This window comes from Hemibagrus wyckioides, linkage group LG01, assembly GCF_019097595.1.
Source record: "Hemibagrus wyckioides isolate EC202008001 linkage group LG01, SWU_Hwy_1.0, whole genome shotgun sequence".
Taxonomy (NCBI): Eukaryota; Metazoa; Chordata; class Actinopteri; order Siluriformes; family Bagridae; genus Hemibagrus; species Hemibagrus wyckioides.
Window position 1 is genome coordinate 6,954,091 of NC_080710.1, and position 21,307 is coordinate 6,975,397.

Genomic DNA, 21,307 nt, shown 5'->3' on the forward strand with positions numbered 1-21,307 from the left:
GTGTTATTATTGTGTAGGTGTATATTATTGTGTCGGTGTATTGTGCTGGCACCACTGCCAGCACAATACATGACTTACTTTACATCTGCACATTACACAGGTGTTAGCCTGCATTTCAGACTGCAATCAAACCAGCTGCAATGGAAAAAAGAGTGCGCATTCATTGCCATGTGCCCCTTCTCAGAATCAGAATAATTTTATTTCCCATATATGTTTACATGTATGACAATAACAGTATACAGTTGTAATTTACATTACAGTAGAGGTAGAAGTAAGGCTTCTTTGGACTGGACAAGGAAACTGGATGAAAGCATAGCCCAGGGATTCAGCGGAAATCTGAATCACAAAATGTATTGAAAAATTTACTGCAATTTGATAATTGGACTGGGTGTCAGATTCCACCAACTTCCATCTAGGGCTTCTATGGTCTGCCACAGAAAACCTTTGAGAAAAAATAATAGCAAGATGTTCAAAAAAACCAAAATGGCAAACACACAGGTTTCATGTTTCTCAGCTAGGGTCTTTTACTGTGATGATGCACAAGAAATTTGGTTGAAACACCTGCTTTGGTTCCAAAGTAATAGGCATTTGAATTTTGTTTTTCTGGTATAGCGATTTCATGAAACATGGTGGTTAGCCAATATTGCCCTTAGTATTAAATACACCAAATTTACTCACTTCTTGTTTTGGTGTCTTAGCCATGGACTTTCATTGGACAACATCGCCTACATTGTTTGCCCCAGCAAAACTATTTTAATAACTTTTGGGCAGAATTGACTGATACATACTAAAGTTGGTACTTCATACTAAAGTAGGTTTTTGAAAAATTTTGGTTCAAGGGTTATAAGCAAAAATGTACTATGAAGTTTGTTCCATTAGTGGCACTACAGAAATGGATGGATTGACCTCAAATTTCATGCCTGGATACTTTGAACTGTCCTCTATCAATGTGCAAAATTTCATAAAAATCCACCAAAGTTTCTATAGATCGCCATTTCACGTATAATAATGTGAAAAATAATAATAGTGAAAAATTCAAACAATTACACCATAGCACCTTCAGTGCTTGGCCCCTAATAATAATAATAATAATAATAATAATAATAATAATAATAATAATAAGAAGAAGAAGAAGAAGAAGAATAATCAGCAAGTGTCTAATGCAAGTATGAGTTTTTTGTAACAAAATCTTGTGCAAGACTGCTGGCAGGTCAACATTGTAGTCATCACCAAATACTGCCTAGCCAGCCTGGTTAATAACAGAGAAACATAAATTAGATTATAGAGAAAAGCATATGAATTTGATTATAGCCGTATTGTCTTTAGATTACTTGTGGTGAAAGAATCTAATTGATTTATTTTCTGCTGCTCTCTCCCTCTTTGGACAGGACTTCTGGCTTGATGGCTGGGTGGTCCTAGGGAGAAGGTCATTAGCTTTCCCAGATACTTGCTAGGCATAGCCAAGGAGTCAGGGACATGACACAAATCTTTCATACCTCTTAGCTTATTTTTTCTCACACAGAAAAAGAATAATACGGCAAATTATGCCCAAATCAGATAGTGTTATAGGTACAACCTGGCAAGTGATGTGTGACTTTCCATACCATGCTCAGACATGAAATTTAAATACATAACTATGTACCTGTGTAAAATCAGCAGAGAATCATAGCCAATGGGCTACCAGGTAATGCCTCAGACAGAGTCTGTAGGTAAAATTAAAATGAAAAACCTGTTGTTCCAGATTTTTTGCAGACACTATAAATATTCTGCAATTAGTATTTCTTAATATGTCATTGACAGGTGAACAACTGCTGCTGTGTGTAAAAGTAACTTTAAAGTATATATGTTATTTTTTAGAATAGGTCATCTTATTGTCATTAGATGTGCACAGTTATTCCAAGTTACTATTTAATAATAATAATAATAAAACTTAATTCAAGGTGCCTGAGGACCTAACAGAAGTACTTTATGAACTTCAGATTAAATAAGCAGAAGTTACTTAGCAAGTGTCTGATTAAGCTATATTACACATGCATGAGTGCAGTTATACTGGATATAATTATACTACTATATTGTCACAGCTACGATAATTAGAGCCATGCTGCTATTCACTATAAATACATAACTCCTAGAGTGGTATTCAAATTCAAATTTTATTCATCACATACAAAATCATACACAGTAGGACATGTAGTGAAATGCTTTTTACGACTGTCCTACATTTGAAGAAAGAAAAGAGTAAAAATTGAAGTGTGTTGCTTTAATGCCATTTTTAACATAGAAATTAATTAACTGAATTAAGTAAATGACATGTCAGAGACTTTATGGTGAAGAAAATGTTGCTAATTGCTGCTAAATGTTGCTGTACTAATGGTTTTGAATGGTCTTTTGGCTACGCTAATACTATGAGCTATGCTACAGGAAATGAGGGCAGCACCTTCCTGCGTGTGATGGATTTGGGCCCTTCCTAACAGATCTGATTTAAAATGCAGTCCTAATTATTTATAAAGCCAGTATTGTTTTTAATGCACCATTTGGACATCAAGCAGTTCAGTGACTTGCTATAAAATACATCACTACAACACATTGGGATGGGGCCAGAGCATGTTATAAATTTAGACATCTGCATTGTTTATTTAAACACCTCTACAGTATCGCCCTTAGTTATCTTTAACTATCATGTATATATATGTATATGTATATATATGTCATACAATAGAGTCTTCTATAACCAGAGTTTCTGCAGGCTTCTCGGTAGATGTCTTGCTAAGGTTGGTGAACCTCTCTGACCTCCAGGGTGCCCCCCTGGATAAGCCTTATTGTTAGCCTTGGCTTTGTGACTATGAGAAAATATTTACACACAAATTTACTAAATAATAAAACAAATGAGGGCAATATTTTGCACAGGAATTTTGCTGAAATGGCTGTTACAAAGGACAAAATGTGCTTTCTGTGAGTCCTTACATACTCTGCTAACAACTTTCAAGGCTATTTCAGTCTGGTTTTTCAGCATTCAGCCCTCAATAGCAGGAAGCAGAAAAAGCTTGAGGAAACACAAACAATGGGAACACCACTTGCCAGATATCATGTTCTTGATCTGTTCCTCATACATTGCTCAAATATTTAAACTAGCTTCCCTCCTGTCTTTTTCCTGACAGGAAAGCTCAACAATTCACTCTAAACTCTCTTGGAAACTTATTTTTATATAGCAGATATTTCCTTCCTTCCTTCTTTCATTCATTCAAGCTGAATAATAATAATAATAATAAGAAGAAGAATAATTATAATACACACTCATTTGGCTGATATTTTAATTAAATTTGTATTTAATATATTTGTTAAATAGTATTCAACTGCTTGTCTTCCCAGCTTAATCTGGTATTTATTTTTGATCATTTCATTCCAGTAACTACTATGAATTATTCAGGACCTACAGTGAACATGTGTAATACCTGAATCCATCGACAACCCTTGGGAGTTAGATACAAACTATTCAATTAAACAGTTCACTTCTTCAGAAAGTTCTGTAACAACATAAATCAAATATCACCACTTCAATCATATGATGCTGCAGTAGTAACAAAGCAAATAGTAATGGATATTATGTAATCTTCAGGTTAGAGGTTGACCTTCATCTTAGAAAGCATTTCACATTCTAACACACTAGTTTGCTCTGATAGGAATTGACGTAGGATTCAGTGTGTGCTAAATCACATTGTCAATAGTCATTTGATAATAAAAAGAAGTAATTTGGAATAGAAATATACATGACAGAAAGTGTGTGGCTGTAGTCTGTATTACATCACTTGCATGCTCTGATGCTGTTGACACTGGCACTTTGTGATGTGGCCTGCAGCAGATGAAGTCACACTCAAATTGTTCCCTTTAAAACAGCAGCTTTAAGGCATGCTCTCTCTCTCTCTCTCAGTCCACATTCCAATTACTTAAAAGGTCAAATGAATATACTAGCTGTTCAGATAGCTCTGCAATGTAACTTTACCTGAGTTAACAGAATTGCTTAATAGGTCATATATGATCTATGTAGACTTAAAAGGGTGGCAGAGCTGTACTAAAACAGTTAGTGGTTAATGTTTCTTTCCTAACACCAGAGGGTGCCAGTGTGATAATAAAGCAATAAAAGCTTGAACGAGTTCTAGAGATGACTGAACTGAAGTATGTTCCACTGTCTTGTGAATATGTCATTAATTGCCTTACTATTCTCTCTCACTATGATAAAGAAACATTTCTGGACAAGTTCATAAGGTGGTATGATAGTATGATTCTGACCGAGAATTACTAAATGGTTAACTCCACTTGGAGTGACTGGCTGATGTTGGTTTGTGGCTCAAATTTTCTAACAGAGCAAAAGTCATATTTTCTGTTTAAAACAAGGTTTTAGTGACTTTTCTCTGTGATGTCAAGCATTGACTTGAACCTACCATGGACTGATATGCCAATTATTTAATGGTGCCATAATATTAATAAACTTTTAGCCAGTGAACCTTAGCTAATGTTTTATACAAGTGACTGTGTATGGTCAATTCTTTGTTTTGCTACATATTGAAGATACCTGGGTTTAGAGATCAACAAGATTTACATGAGAATATGAAATATGAAAATTTATTTAGGTAACAAAAAATAAATGATATAATATAGAAGTATAGATGCAAACAGCTCAACAACAGTTAGAATCAGAAGGCTATACTGGAATGAATTCTGATTAAAACCCTAGTTCATCAAGCCCTCAATGATCAGTAATATGCAGTTCATTCCAGATCAATCAGGCAAGGACTGAAACATGTCATAGACACAAACATGGCTCGGGGTCAGAATCCATGAACACTCTGTCCATGTTTGAGCATGTGTATTTGTGTGTGCATATGATGTGTCTGTCATGATCTTCACACACCAGTTCTACCTGACTTTTCTCTATCCACAGCAGATGCTCACCCATGCCCCCACAGCCATACAGTGTTTAGTGTGTTGAAAGGTTTTCAATATGAGCATCATACTCATTTTCAGGGGAGATTTGTGGGCTGAATGAAAAGGACTGAGACTCTTAAAAGACTGCTTAAAATGTGAGCTGGTTTCAGAAGTATGCAAATTTATGTGTAAATGTGTATTTTTTCATTTGTTATATTCCCCTGAGTTTGTTTTTATGTGAATTTTGAATTTCTACATACAAAACCTTTTTGTTCTCACAGATTTTTCACATTCAGATTCAGAAACCCCTAGGACTAATTTCATCTACTGATGAATAAACACACACAAATCTGGACCTGCAATTGATACAAATTAGGATACAAACACAAATAAGGTAAATGATACATTCCAGGAAATACAGACAGGCAGCTGTCTTTTTCACAGTGTAAGAATTACACACCCTGCCTTTTACCGACCTCATAGAAGCACAATGTGTGTGTTTGTAAATGATTGAACATAAGGGGCCAAAGCAGGGGAAAAATCAGAGGGGAGTGTAATAGAGTGAGCTTCTCTGACACCTGTTGGTGAAGGGCTGTTTTTAATCTTGGCATCATTATCACTTTTTTTTAGCAGACCCTGGGAACACACACATGCCAAATGAGGGTGCTTTAAAAGAGGTTTCTTTAATTCATCTTGCCAGTTATCAGCTAAAACGTTTCATAAGCCATTTAGCTTTTGTCATGTAAGATGCTGGATATCTAACTGCTAATTCAGATCAGATATTGGGTTTGCTAAACTGTCTTGCTGAAATGGAAATAACTGCAGAAAGAGGGGAAGTGGTGAAGTGCAGAAGTAACTCGCCTGATCAAGGTAATGACTGCTAGAACATGAAGTAGCTAACATTGTAACAACAAGGTTCTGTTGTTTCCATGGTGTGTATTTTCACTGATTCGCTTGGTCAGCTGGCTAGAATTGGTGTCACTCTGTGTGTGTGTGTGTGTGTGTGTGTGTCTATAAATAGCACTAGGAACAAAATGGCACGACACTAACTATAAATACTTAGCAAACACATTAATGCTGTAATTACTGCTTATAGCTTTAAAGCTTTTGATAAAACTCAAAATTCAAAAACTGTACCAAATGCCACAAATTAACAGTTCTGGAATAAATTAGTATAAACAGTGCCAAGCACCTTGCCTAACTGTACTTGCCAGTTACTGGAGATGTCTGAATTAAAATTTGTCTATCAAAGAAGAAGAATGACACTGTCATTTACTGGTGGTTTGTGAAAACAAATCTTTATCTAAATAAATAGGTAAAAATTATATGCATTTATAAAAGACACTGTTGTTAAAATACCTAAATGCAAGAACAATGTATAGTATATAATACAGCTGGGTCCATCAATATTTAGATATTGACAAAGTTTTTGTTATTTAAGCTGTCTACCACAGTATATTGGAGCTGAATTACAAAAAAATAATAAGATCTCATTTCTTTGAGGTTCTCCACTTTTTAAGGGAAGTAAGTTTTAGGATAATTGACTGCTCAGCTGTTCCACAGCCAAGTGGTGATTATTCCCTCATTATTCCACTTACAAGTTCACATTTGGAATTGGAATCTGTTGCTGTTAACTCTCAAAATGAGGTCCAAAGAGATGTAAAAACAAACCCAACAAAGAGATAGCAAAAACATTAGGTATGGCCAAATCAACTACACTATATTGCCAAAAGTTTTGGGACACCCCTCCAAATGATTAAAAAAAAAATGTATTTAAAAAAAAAAAAAAAAAAAAAAAACCTTTACAACAGTTGGCAGAATAAAGATCTGAGTCAAAATCAGCAACTGAGCCTTCACCAGAGTATGTACAGAGGGTTTTCCACAAGATGTAAACCACTGGTTAGACTCAATAACAGGAAGACCAGATAAAAGTTTCCAAAAAACTTAAATTTGAGACAAAGATAAACTTGAACCAGAATCATAGGAAGAGAAGGAGATGAAGAAGAGAAGAAATAACTTGATTTTATTTCTGACCCGTCTAAATCCTTGCCTCATGTTTGGAAGGCTCTCTTGCTATAAATTGAATTTACAGAAAAGTGAAATGTTTCCTATCATTAATGCTGCCCAGGAGCTTTCTACCTCTTCTTTCCCTTTTAAAGTTTCCCACTCATTTACATAACTTGCTATACATGTGCCTAATACTTTTTCTAAACATTTTACTGAGAGCTTCCCCCGTTTATTGGAACAGGTTGAACAGGATTTAAATTGATGGGCCTTGCTCCCATTATCAGGTTGAATAAATTCTATCAAAATGAATGTGCTTCCTAAGTTCAGCTATCTGTTTCAGTGCATCCCAGTGTTTATTACGAACTCATTTTTTCATAGGCTTGATAGCGCTCTCACCTCATTTATATGGAATGGGAAACCTGCTTGAATGACTAAGTCTTCTGCAATGTCCTAAGTCACTAGGCAGAATGTCTTTGCCTAATTTGTTATTACTGGGCCTCAAATATTTGCCCTATACTGCACTGGCTGTATGAAGATCCTGAGGCTGATGCCCTATCATGAATAGCTATTGAATTTGCCTCATGCTTGCCTTCTTCCCTAGCAGCTTTAGTTTATGCTCCTCTTTCCTTTCTCTGCAACACATTCACTAAAAATCTATTTGCTACTAATCTAATCTAAGAGCTACACTTAAAATCTGGAAACAGATGTCATTTCGAATGGCAAACTATGTCCCCTAAATCTCCTATTCATTCTAATCATGTCTTCAATTCTTCAATAATTGATAAGTCAATAATTGACATCTTGGCATCTAAAGGCATTAGGGAAATGAATGACTTGTACCATGAGGGGGCTTTCTGTTCATTTCAGCAGATGTGTGAGCAGTTTATTGGAGGACCCTCCAAGATGGAAAGGCATTATATTGACACTTTACTGTAAAATTTTGGCCCCACTCTATACATCCCCCTCCCAAATAAAAGCTTTGTGGGAAGATGACTATTGATGATGGTTATTTCTGATGAGGACTGGGAATCAGTCTTAAAGAATACACAAGTCTTCAGTTTGTGCAAGACATGGACTTATGCAGTGCAAAGTTGTACATTGTGTACACTGAAACTATCTAAGCACTTTCAGTATTTAGATCCTACTTCTGATCGCTGTAGGTTTATCCCAGCTTCTAACGCACACGTTTTGGTCCTGTATAAAGCTTAGGGGTTTCTGGTCCACTGTTTTTGAAACTGTCTCTGTTTTTTTTAGGTAAATCGATCTTCCCTTTCCCATTGATAGCCATTTTTGGAAATACTCCTGTATCATATCATCTTACAAAGATACAGTCTGATTGTATAGCTTTTATCATGCTGTTAGCCAAACGACTAATATTGCTGAAGTGGAAGGATCAGAGTCCAACTGCAACTCCAACACAATGGATTCATGATGTCCTCTTTTTTTCTAAATTTGGAGAAAATCAAACATTCTAGAAGAGGCTCACCTAGTCAGTTTAATTAAGCTTGGGGCCCTCTCAAGCAATCAGGGAACATGTTTTATTGTTGGACATAGACTTAATCTTAGTTCTAGCATTTTTTTGTTTTTCTTCATCAGTTAAACTCTATTGTATCATAATGATTGTGCATTTTCATTGTTTTCCTAATCCACAATTCCCTCCCCCTTTTTAAATTGCCATTATTATTATTAATTTTTATCTATTGTATTATTAAGTTGATCTTGTCTTTTGTTCTGCTTTGTTTTCTTCTTTTTTTGTAAACTCAAAGTAAAAAAAAAAAAAGAATAATTTCATCTCCAATATACTGTAGTACACAGCTTTGTTATGCACCTGAATGTATGTAGCTATCAATATTATATGCAGTATGGGGAAAGTGGTGGCCCAAGTGGTCAAGGCTATAGGTTGTTAAGACCCTTAAAAGCTCTGGGGTTGTTAAGACCCTTAAACCCTCTATGGCCCACTCCTGCACTCTGACCCCAACCTCCAAATCACTGAGGAATTTTAGTTGGATCCCAGCACTGTTTCTTTCACTAAATAAACAGATCCCCTAAAGATCTACTTTATTATAATACCCTTTCTTTTATTTCCAGAGCATCTAAAGGACAACTTGAAGGTGACATCACTTAAGGACACCAAGCACCTCCACAGCAAGCAGCCCTCAGGTGGCACTGTGTTGTGTGAAAAAGAGTCCAGGCACTGCAAGTCAAGACACATGGCTGTGCCTTGTCACCCCATTATGGGAGGGGCAAGGAGCTCAAAAGAAATTCTGTCCATGCAGCCTTCAGACATGGACAAAAAGAGAGAAACTTTCTTGGAGCACCTGAAGCAAAAGTATCCCCACCATGCTTCAGTCATCATAAGCCACCAGGAGAGACTTCGAGAGCAGGTCAGCGTCCAGAACACGCATACAGCCCAGCTTTTACAAAAATTCTCTTCTAGTAGCTCACTATCATCTCTCAGTTAATCCCTCTATTGATAAGCCCTGCTGGTATTATACATACAAACAAGTAGGGCAAGAACTACATTTTTGAAATTAGGCTAGTTATAGCAACCTCTAATATTCAGGTGTAAGTGTGATGCGTGCATGTATTTTGGGTGGATACCAGACAGAATTTGTCACAAAATATTTAATAGGGACAGAAAATAAAATACCTTTATGACATTACCTTTACAACACTTCCCCTTTTGCAGTAATAACAGGCTTTCTACTAGATTTTGTGGATTTTAGATTTTGTTCATTCAGCTATGTCAGATGAGAAGGCCTAGTTGGCTTTCTAATTCAGCTTAGAGGTGCTAGGTGGGGTTGAGGTCAGGTTTTTGTGCAGGCTACTTGGATCTTTATGGACCTTGTTTTGTGCACAGGGTCATTGTCATGCTGGAAGATGTTTGGGCTAGGCCCTTTAGTTCTAGTGAAGGGGATTTTCAGCATACAAAGACATTCTAGTCAATTGTGTGCTTAAACTTATTTTTCTCTTCTAATGTGTACTCCTTGTACTACACCTGAGTTTGTAAACAGTAAAAATTCATGCTCCTGATTGGTTAATCATGTTTATCATCATAAGCAAAATGTAATGTAAGTAAATGTAATTAAAATATAAAATGTAGATGAATTACTGCAACTAGAATGAGAATCTGAAATCCACCTCTGCCACTGTTGGGCCATTGAGCAAGGCCCTTAACCTTCAAACTCTCAGGCATATAAATGAATTAAACATAAATCACTCTGGATAAAAGTATCTGCCAAATGCTATAAAGTAAATCTACAGATTCTCAGTCATGACCACTCTTTTAAAGCTAGTCAGCATGGACATCAAATTTTGACCATCTCTTTGTAGATTTGACATGTCAGTTTTAATAAATTGTAATACTAGAACTTGTCCCTTGAAAACTCGTGTTTTAAAATGAATATTTGAGTGAATTAAACAATGACTCTAATAATAACACTGGCGCCACCTACTGGTGTAAAAATCTAACAAAAGGGTCACTGAACGACTCGGTGGACGAAGAAGCCTCTATTTGTTAGCTAATATACATTACAGCACAGTGAAATACTTTTCTTCTCATACCCCAGATTAAGAAGTTGGAGTCCGAGCGCAGGGTCAGCTATGATACAGCTCAAGGGCCCAACAGTGGCAGTTTGCTGGTGCTGGTACTCGAACTGGCGACTTTCCGGTCAATAACCAAAAGTCATAACCTTTTAAGCTACAACTTTGTGAATTTGGTGAACGGAATCAAGATTCATGTCTTGGGGCTGTTTTACCTCCACTATCTCAAAACTGAGCTTGATCAGAGTTACCAGGTCTTAGTTCTGCCCCTTGTGTGGTCAGCGCCACGCCCCACGCTGTGCTCACAGCATCGAATCCGTGCAGTTTTTCGTGATCCTGCTCTGAGTGAACTAGACTCCTCCTCTTCCTCCTCCTCCTCCTCCTGAATGCCATGTTGTGGCCAGATTGTTTACAAAGTTCAACGGTGTTGTTTTTTTATAATTACTGAGGACAAACTTCTACTCAGTGGTTTGACACAAATTTTGTGAAAATAGGTTAAAGTATTCTAGGAATTGTTGAAAGTAGGTTTGGCATATTAAAATGATCAATAAATAAATAAATAAAATTAAGCGGACAGAGCTAAATGGTGGCTTGAGGCTTTTTTTTTTTTAAAGGAGAACACACGAAATTAGTGTGAAAAAATAATTTTCACTGTAACACTTTAGCTATATCGCCACCATTAGGTCGAGCAGGCTTATCTCTGTTGCCTGAATACTGGAAGGGAGTAAAAAGTTATTGGGCACTTCAGATTTTGGGCTAGTTTCAGCTTGTGGTAATCCAGCACACATGCACGCGCGCTGTCCTCGCGAATTTTCCGGGAAGAGGTATGAGAGCGACGGCATGGCGCATTACTCAACAGACGAGTTTGTAGGGGAAAAGAAAAGTTTTAATTTTTACTGAGGAAGAATCATCCGAGGAATTACTTCCAAGATCACGAGAAACAATAAAGGTATGGTGAAAAATGTTGCGCTCCTTTAATGTGGTGTCTGCCTGGCTGGTATGCGGAGAAGAGGCGGATTTTAGGAGCTTTTGTTGTAGCTGCTGTTGATAAAGTAACCCAAGAGACAGTGCTTCTGAAATGACGCGGGAGAGAGAGAGGAGACTTAGAAAAGCCAAGGCTGTGTTTTCGTGCTGAGGATGAACCTAATATTACCTACGTAATGTCAGAAATATCATGGCGGAACGTATAGCCATGCGACTTGTTGCTAATGGTCCAGGTGTCTTGAAAAAGCACCCCTTTGGCTAAGTAAATCACAGAATACCGTCTTGAATAATACATCAGAATAGTACTATGCCAATGGCACCATATGGTCTTGAACTGATTTAACATACAATATTAATAGTTTTAGGTGCCTGAGATATATCCATAAACTTCTGAGCTCCGCTGTTTCACTGTATTTTGTGAGCGGCTCTTCAATTCAACTTTTCTCTTCGGACCTCAGTGCATTTTCTTGGGCAGTAATTTCCGGGAGTAACTTCAGTAGCGCTACAAATGAATTTTTCCACACTGTTTGTCTTGTATGTTTTTTGCCTGTTGACCAACAGAAAGTCGGGGTCAAAAAGGTGTCGAAGAAATACATCGCACCATGTTTTTGTATGAAGTTAATACTTGACCCATATAATCAAAACGAGGTGCATTAAATGAATGTTACTACATTCCTGATTGATCACAGCATACATTCACCTGTATTTTTACAAACATGTTACAAAATAGATTTTTTTCTAGACACATCAGGAAACATCAGTGGTGCATGTATGTCGTCACTCAGCAAAAAGTAAAAGTCTTTTATTGGTTAATTAATGCGGCGATTAATATGCTTAAGCTGGCAACAAGTTATTTAACCCTAAGTGATGTAGTGAGTAGATATATTCTGCAGCTGCGGAAAAAGATGTTACTGTTTCAGAAGGTTCAAACGATTGGCTTGTGTCGAGCAAAGAAAACAGAGGAGATTGTGAGTCAACTAAAATTGGGTTAAGAACTGCATTATGAATACCTGGAGGGATAGTAGTGACTCATCTTCAAGGAAGACATGTAGTTGGAAAAAAAAATCCTGCATGATTGCAATTGCCGCTATCTTAAATGTTTGGTTACATCAAATTGTAAAAACATCAGTAGAATTCACAGTTAATATAAGAGTGAAAGTAAGAGCATTTCCACACATATTACCAAAAGAACTCAGCGGATTTGGATTAAACAGCTGTGTAACCTTAAAAAATCCACTCATCTTTGAGTCAAGTCAGAAAAAAAGACTTCAGTTTGCTAGGGAACATAAAGATGGGACTCTGGAGTAAGGTCATGTTGTCTAATGAGTCCAGATTTACCCTGTTCCAGAGTGATGGGAGTATCAGTGTAAGAGGAGAGGTGGATGAAGTGATGCACCCTGAGTATACTGAATGACCAGGATTATCAATCAATAGATTTTTTTTATTTCCTAATGGCATGGGCATATTTGTGCCATCAGGCAAGATGATGATTAGATTAGATTAGATTAGATTAGATTAGATTAGATTAGATTAGATTAGATTCAACTTTATTGTCACTGCACATGTGGGTACAAGGCAACGAAATACAGTTAGCATCTAACCAGAAGTGCATTTTCACAGTGCAAATAATTAGCATATATAATAAGTATATAACAATAAATAATTTGCATATATAAACAATATACAATAAACAATATAAGAAACAGCTTTGGGAAAAAGGTTTTCGTAAACCTTTTGGTCCGGAGGCTCCTGTAGCGCCTCCCAGAAGGCAGGAGGGCAAAGAGTCTATTGGCAGGGTGATAAAAGTCCTTTATGATTTTGCGTGCTCTGGTGAGACAATGCTTCCTGTAAATGTCCTCGATCTTAGGAAGTGGAACTCCTACGATGCGTTGTGCAGTTTTCACCACCCTCTGCAGTGCTTTCCGGGCTGACACAGTGCAGTTCCCATACCAGACGGTGATACAGCTGGTCAGGATGCTCTCGATGGTGCAACGGTAGAAGTTCACCAGGATGTCTGAAGAGAGATGTTTCTTCCTCAGGGCCCTCAGGTGTTATGAGCCTTCTTGACCAGACTGGAGCTGTTGGTAGTCCAGGAGAGATCCTCTGAGATGTGGATACCTAGGAATTTTGAAGCTACTGACACGGTCCACCACCTCTCCATTGAGATTAATGGGTGTGTGTGTCACCTTTCTCCTTCCTGAAGTCCACTATGAGCTCCTTGGTCTTTGTAGTGTTGAGCAGCAGGTTGTTGCCAGCGCACCACTCAGCTAGACGGTCCACCTCCTCTCTATAAGCTGACTCATCGTTGTCTTTGATGAGTCCAATCACTGTGGAGTCATCTGCAAACTTGACAATTGTGTTGGAACTATGTACAGGCTTGCAGTCATAGGTGAAGAGAGAGTAGAGGAAGGGACTCAGCACACAGCCTTGTGGTACTCCGGTGCCAAGGATGAGGGTGGAAGAGCACTGGCATTCTATCCGAACATCCTGGGGGCTGTTGGTCAGAAAGTCCAGGAGCCAGTTGCATAGTGATGCGTTGATGCCCAGGTCTCCAAGTTTGGTGACTAACTTGGAAGGGATGACAGTGTTAAAGTCCAGGAAAAGCATTCTGGCATAGGTGTCTTTATTGTCCACGTGAGAGAGGACTGAGTGCAGTGCTGTGGAAACTGCGTCCTCCGTGCTCCTTTTCTTACGGTAAGCAAATTGATGAGGGTCAAGGGTGGCAGGAAGACAGGTTTTGAGGTGTGCCAGGACCAGCTGCTCAAAGAACTTAGTGATGATGGGGGTGAGCACTACTGGGCGGTAGTCATTAAGGCAGGATGCAGTGGATTTCTTTGGTACAGGCACAATGGAGATGGTCTTAAGGCAGGTGGGCACAATAGCTTGGGCTAGAGACAGGTTGAATAAGTCTGTTAGGACCCCCTCCAGCTCCCCAGCACATGCTCTGAGGATGCGCCCGGGGATACCGTCAGGCCCTGCTGCTTTCCATGCATTGATCCTGCTTGGTACTGCAGTGACATCATTAGTGGAGAGTGTGAGTGGCTGGACGTCTGCCAGGAGCTCGATTTTGATTGCTGGCTCCAGATTATCCCTTTCAAAGCGAGCATAGAAGTTGTTTAGCTCATTGAGAAAGGAGATATCAGTAGACAGGGGTGAAGGGTTGATGGGCCTGTAGTTGCTAATGGCCTGAATGCCCTGCCACATCTGCTTGGGATTGGAGTTGGAGAAGTGTTCTTCAATACTCAGCTTGTAGCAGTACTTGGCCATCTTAATGCCCCGCTTCAGATTGGCCCTGGCTGTACTGTAGGCCTGTGCATCACCAGATCTAAAGGCAGCGTTGCTCTTCAGTAAGAGGCGAACCTCTTTGTTCATCCAAGACCTCTGATTTGGGTACATGGTGATCTGTTTCTGGGTGGTGACGCTGTCTGTCGTGGTGTTAATGTAATCCAGTATAGAGGAAGCGTAGCCTTCAATATAGTGGGAACCACAGGTCGCCTGAGTGGCAAACATGCTCCAGTCGGTGTGTTGAAACCGGTCCTGAAGTTCAGTGTCTGCCCCCACTGGCCACACTTTGATTGTCTTTACTGTTGGCCCCACACGTTGGATGAGTGGTAAATATGCAGGGGAGAGGAACAAAGAGAGGTGATCCGATTGTCCCAGGTGGGGGAGGGGGGTAGCCTTGTAAGCTCCAGGTATGTTGGAATAAACATGGTCCAGGGTTTTATTTCCTCTGGTGTGGAAGGAAACGTGCTGGTGAAATCTAGGGAGCACTGTTTTTAAGCTGGAGTGGTTAAAGTCACCCGCAACAATAAAAGCAGCATCTGGATGAGTTGACTGTTGTGTGCTAATGGCTGCATGTAGTTCTTTCATTGCAAGGTTGGCATTAGCATCTGGTGGAATGTACACAGCAGTAACAATGGTTGATGTGAATTATGAATAATGGCAGGATTCATTGGCTCAAATTGTGAACAAGTGGTTCAGGGAGAATAAGACATGATTTTCACATATGGCGTGACCATCAGGAGAAGACTTTACAGAGAAAGCAACACAACTTATGGCAGAAATAAATGTGTTGACCTTGCATAAGCTGACTGAAATAATGCCACTGGGAATGTGTGCTGTAATCAAAGCAAAATAGTCCATATTAGAGGGTGTGACCTTTTTTTTGGCATATAAAATGAGTGTGTGCGAGAGAGAGAGAGAGAGACACGGATGTGGATGTAGTTAGTGTTTATGGTAGGGCTGAAAGTAAACTGATTGCAAATCTAATTGAAAATCCTCTGCTTCAATGTTTATAGGATACTTATAGGATCAATACTGAGTGCATAGATTATAATAGTTGCACTTTGCATGTGTAAAACAAAAAGACAAATGTTTGAGGTTATTTAAATAATTTCTAACTAAATCATAAATAGTATGACTAAATATAAAACAAAAAAATCTACACTTTGGGCTATAAGGTGATGAGATTTTTCATTCTGAATAATTTTGTTCTATACTTGAAATTAGATTTTATCAAAATCTGTAACCACTCTGATGTTTTATGGCTTGAGCACCATTCTTGTAAGTTATTATAACAAATGCAAAATGTAAGTTGGTGAAACTAGCAGTTGGAGCTTACATTGCATTAATTAAGGTAATTATTTTATGTATATGTTTTAAAATCTGTTTCAACATTTTTTAGCATTTCTGGACAGAATGAATTCTGTTATGTGCTTTTTCTTGAACTACAAATTATTTGATAATCACATATATTTTTATCTAATTATTTGATTAATTGATCAGATAATGGAATTACAAAAGTAATCAGTAGTTGCACCCCTATTTCACAGACGATGACAACATATAGCCTGCAACAAATAAATAAAAGGCAATAAAATACAGTTCTTAATATCCTTGCGTTCTTTATATTTGTTCACATTTAGAGCTTTATCATTTTTCAGTGTGGTACATACAGTCCCAACTTCATTGTAAGTATACTGTCAGTGACTGGAATTGGTTATCATGGTGTTGTGTCTCAACTTGCTTTTATGACTCATGGAACAAATCTAAGATGAACAAAATATTATGCATGTCTTGCCCCCTATTATATTGTAAGCAATAAGGAACTTGATTGTATACACAAAATTAAGCCAGCACCTCGGCTATACTGATCTGAAGTTAACTGAACCTTTTTTTTTTTTTTTTTTTTTAGAGTAAATTATGTTAATGTTTGGTATTTTTAGAGTAACCACTCTTTTCTGAGATCCTGAGGCATATCACATAAACTGTAGCATCAGTTGTTAAGCTCAAGCAGTGTCTTTATCGCTTTCTCAGTTTAAAATTACATGTATACGGCTTTTGTCAGATGCCCTTATCCAAAGTGGCTTACGGTTTATCTCATTTTATACAGCAGAGCAATTGAGGGTTAAGGGCCTTGCTCAGGGGTCTAGCAGTGGCAACTTGGTGGACCTGGGATTCAAACTCTGATCAGTAGTCCAACACCTTAACCACTAAACTACCACGTAATTAATAGTGGCCTGTCATAGACATGACTGTCGACACCCATCAGTGAGCGACCTTCAGCTCTCCTAGCCTCTGTTCTGAAAGAGTTTCTTTATTTTTTCCTGGAGTCTTTTGACAGTTTGTGAATGTAAGATTGCTTGAGAGCTATTTTAGGGTCATGGACTTATTTTTGGCTGCACAATTCCCATTCATGGGTGCTTTGTTAAGCATGCTGTGTTGGCTACTTTTGAGCAGAGCCAAGTCAAGAAAAGAACATGCAAGGAAGAAAATCAGAGATGTTCTTGTCAGATACATTTGTCCTAAATCTTTGAAAGTTTGATTTAGAAGTTTTAAAGAATTTACATGATTACCATATGAAAAATGCCAAAATGATATTCTGTCACATTTCTAAATTAACATAATTTTTTGCAGGTTTTTTCTAGGTTGAACATTTTAAACACCATATCACAATCTGACACTGATACAGTATGATAAATATACAAGCAATTGAACTTCAGAAACACTGTACACCTCATTATTAGAGATCATTTTTTTTACATGCTTGGGAAGCGAAGTCCTACCCGTCTGGTTCAATCCTACCAAAGAGCTACTGTAGCACAAACTGCTGAAAAAGTTATTTCTGGCTCTGATAGAAGGGTGTCAGAATGCATAGCAGCTGCCTGTGCTGCTGACCCCTGTTGACTGCCAAAATCACTTATAATGAGCATCAGAACTGGACTATTGAGCAATGGAAGAAGGTCGCCTTATCAGATGAATCATGTTTTATTTTTCATGTGGATGGCTTGCTGCATGTGTCTCACTTACCTGAGGAAGAGATGGCACAAGGATGCACGATGGGTAGAAGGAAAGCTAGTGGAGGAGGTGTTCTGCTGTGAAACCTTGGGTTCTGGCATTTATGTAGATTTTATTTTGACACATATCACCTTTATAGACATTGTTGCAGACCAGGTACATCCCTACATGGCAACAATATTCCCTAATGGCGGTGGCCTCTTTCAACGGTATGATGTGTCCTGCCACACTGCAAAAATTCTTCAGGAATGGCCTTCAAATTCCCTAGATATCAGTGTGATTGTCCTGCACATCCCACAGATGCTCAGACAAGTATGATCCATGGAGGTTCCACCTCGCAACTTACAGGATTTAAAGGATCTGTTGCTAATGTCTTGGTATCAGATACCACAGCACACATTGAAAAGTCTTGTAGAGTCCATGCCTTGATGGGTCAGGGCTGTTTTGATGGCACTAGGGTGTAAAATGTTATTTATTTATTTTACTTATAAAGCACCATAAAGGCTTTCAATGTATTGTGCACAATATTGACTTTCATTGTGTGTTCTGTCATGGCTTCATGGAGAATCCTAATGATTCTGTGTTTTCTTAGAGGATTTCTGACATGAACTTGCATTACTAGTAATACTGATGATTAGCCCAACATTCTTCTACTCTGATATATTCATATGGTTATCAAAAATTAGCAGGAGAAATTTAAATATATGCAGAATAAAATTGATATTAGTTATGTCATTATTCATGTATAATAATTGTAATAAGCTGAAATATGAACACATTGTTTTGTCATTCCAACATGCTTACCTCATCAAATATTTTGGTGCATGATGGCTTGAAAGAAAGTTGGGTAGATGAGCAAAAATCCACAATTATTAAACAATATTTTTAAACAAATAAATTCTTCCTCTAAATTCAAATGTGGTCATTAGTAGCAGAATAAAAGAAATTGTATTGAAATTTTAGTTGTTCTGAATGACATGCATAGTGTTTTTGCAAAAATAACTGCATATTTTAGGAGGTAAATCTAGATAGATAACAATAACCTACATAATTTGCTTTTATAAAAACCTTCACTCTTTTAAGAAGCCTTTTCACCAGATTTTGGAGTGTGGCTATGGGGATTTGCCCATTTAAGCTATAAGAGCATTAGTGCAGTCAGGCATTGCTATTATGTGAGAAGGCCTGGGGTATAGTCAACATTGCAATTCAAGCCAGAGTTGTTCAGTGGGATTGAGGTCCGGGTTCTGTGCAGGCCGGTCAAGTTGGTTTACTCCAACATTGGCAAATCCTGTCTATAGGGACCTCAGTATTTGCACAGGGGCATACTCATGTTGGAACAATTTTGAGCCCCTTGGTGAAGAAAATTCTACACAAAAAGACACCCTGCTTAACTGTGTGATATTATTTTTGTGGCAATGGTTTAGGGAATGCCCACAATTTGGTGTGAGTGTCGGGTGTCCACAAACATCTGGATATACAATGTTATTCCATGTCAATTCAACTGAATTAAAAAATATATATATATATGTTCAAGTATCTCACCATTCATGTATCTGCTATGTGTGGCCATCTTGGACATAATGTAATTTCAGATTTTACAACTGCATTCATACTTTTTGCCAAGCGATCAGCCAGTTCAATCAGAACAACACAGAGTTACAATTATTGAACTAGCAATCCTAAAATCCCTGGGAAACAACACCTATAAATAAACAATGTAATTCTATGTAGCAGAACATTTTACTGGACTGATTTGTGGCACATTTTAGGAACTTGGAAAATCCATCTTATCCACATTGATGATGTCTGCAGTCGGTTTAAAGAAGTAGAAAGGTATGACGACAACAACCCATATAACCATTGTTTTTGTATTTCGAATTTATGCATCCTATGGCAAAATGTGTGTATATACCTGATCATCACATTGTCCTTGTTGGACATCCTATTTCTAAACTATTTATGAGGATTTAATCTCTTTACTGCTTGAACAACCTTCAGGAGTTCTGATTCATCCCTCAGTATGGTTGGGGTGAGGGCTCGGTGCAGGTCAGTTGAAATTCACAACCAACTTTGGTAAACCATGTTTTTATGTAGTCCATTGGAACAGTAACTGTTAAACAATTTAGAAAATGGTAGCAAACCTCCCAATTTAGGTTAGATTGCTCTGTAAATTGGCAGACAGAATGTTTCTGTAGAATTCTGAATGTATTCTGCTGCTCCTATCAAGAGCTACATCATCAATAAAGATTGGTGAGCCTATTCCAGAAGCAGTCATGCATGTCGAAGCCACATGACACCACCTCCACCGTGCTTGACCAATGAGCTCATATAATTGTGATTATGAGCAGACGCTTTATTTCTTCAAACCTCTGCTTTTCCATCACTTTGGCAGAGGTTAATCTTGTTTCCAGAACTTTCCAGGATTTCTTTTGAATTTCAGTCTGGCTTTCTGAATCATATTGCTGATGAGTGGTTTGCATCTTTTGGTATGGCTTCTTCAACCGATCGATTTGTGATAACTTCCCTGGATGATGGAGGTTGTTGTTGATGTCACTGTTATTGTAGTGTGTGTTTTTTTGTTTGTTTTTTTTTTTTTTTTACAGCTCTTAATGCTTTTTCATCAACTGTTGCTGTTTTCCTTGGCCACTGTTGGCTGGTCAACAGTCTGCTTTCTTTTTCAAGACATTCCAATTTGTTATTATGGTTATGCCCAGTGTTTGTGCAATAGCTCTGATCAATTTTTCATTTTTTTCTACAGTTTAAAATGACTTGCTTCTCTTCCTATTGAGTGCTCTGTGGACTTCATGTTGGTAGAACAAATGCAGACTTGAATGGTCTAACCCAGAGTACAAAATAATAGACATCCAGAGCTATTAATTGTTTAAACAATCAGTCTAATAGGTTTGGAAGAAAAGGAGAAAATACTCTTGTTTCGATATGTCTGTGTATGGAACAACACATTCAGCAGGCTACATAATAAAGTCTGAAAAAAAGTGATGAAAATACATCTTGCCATAGTTATTAATTAGATTATGGACTCTCACTGAGCTGCATTCCTGCATTATGTTCACATTGTCAGAATGCTTCTGTATAATCAGACTTCAACAAGCTCATTACTCAAGTCCCACGAATAAGAAGCAGTCACTGAGCACATCAAGGTCTCTGTATGTCTCTGTATGTGAAGCAAACTAAGACTTAAAAGAAGTGTTAGGGCATTAAATCCAACCCCCTCAGCAAGACAAAAACAGGATAAAAAGAACAGACTGTGTTCCAGCTGTGACCTTTATAAGTTTTTATGTGTTGGGTCAAAGACAAAAGATGATGGCTTTGCTGTTTGCACTCAGCAACAAAATTAGCACACACAAAGATTTCTGAGTCATTCTCTGTAAGAAAATAAGTATGTCCACATGTGCAGGCATGAGGTAAATTCAGAGATGACTAGTCTGTGTCGAAAAACTATCTTTGTTGGCATAAAGAACCTGGTATAGCAGATATAATATAGTTAAAACATCCGATTTTACATACTGTAAGACCGAATATCGACTGAATGTAC

At 37.9% G+C, this 21,307-nt stretch overlaps 1 protein-coding gene across 10 annotated transcripts in view; it reads left to right on the plus strand.

The window, feature by feature from the left end:
* si:ch211-285f17.1 (sickle tail protein homolog) overlaps positions 1–21,307 on the plus strand; it is a 78,194-nt gene that overhangs the window by 970 nt on the left and 55,917 nt on the right. For 4 of the 10 annotated variants that reach the window (XM_058402760.1, XM_058402789.1, XM_058402799.1 and 1 more), the window contains exons 1-2: positions 5,555–5,793; positions 9,019–9,314. In XM_058402760.1, coding sequence (XP_058258743.1) covers positions 5,733–5,793; positions 9,019–9,314 — 357 coding nt within the window. In that variant the 5' untranslated portion in view covers positions 5,555–5,732. Of the gene's footprint in view, positions 1–5,553; positions 5,794–9,018; positions 9,315–10,906; positions 11,423–21,307 lie in introns of those variants that run through there. The other 6 variants (XM_058402867.1, XM_058402877.1, XM_058402768.1 and 3 more) reach the window with 5 other exon arrangements.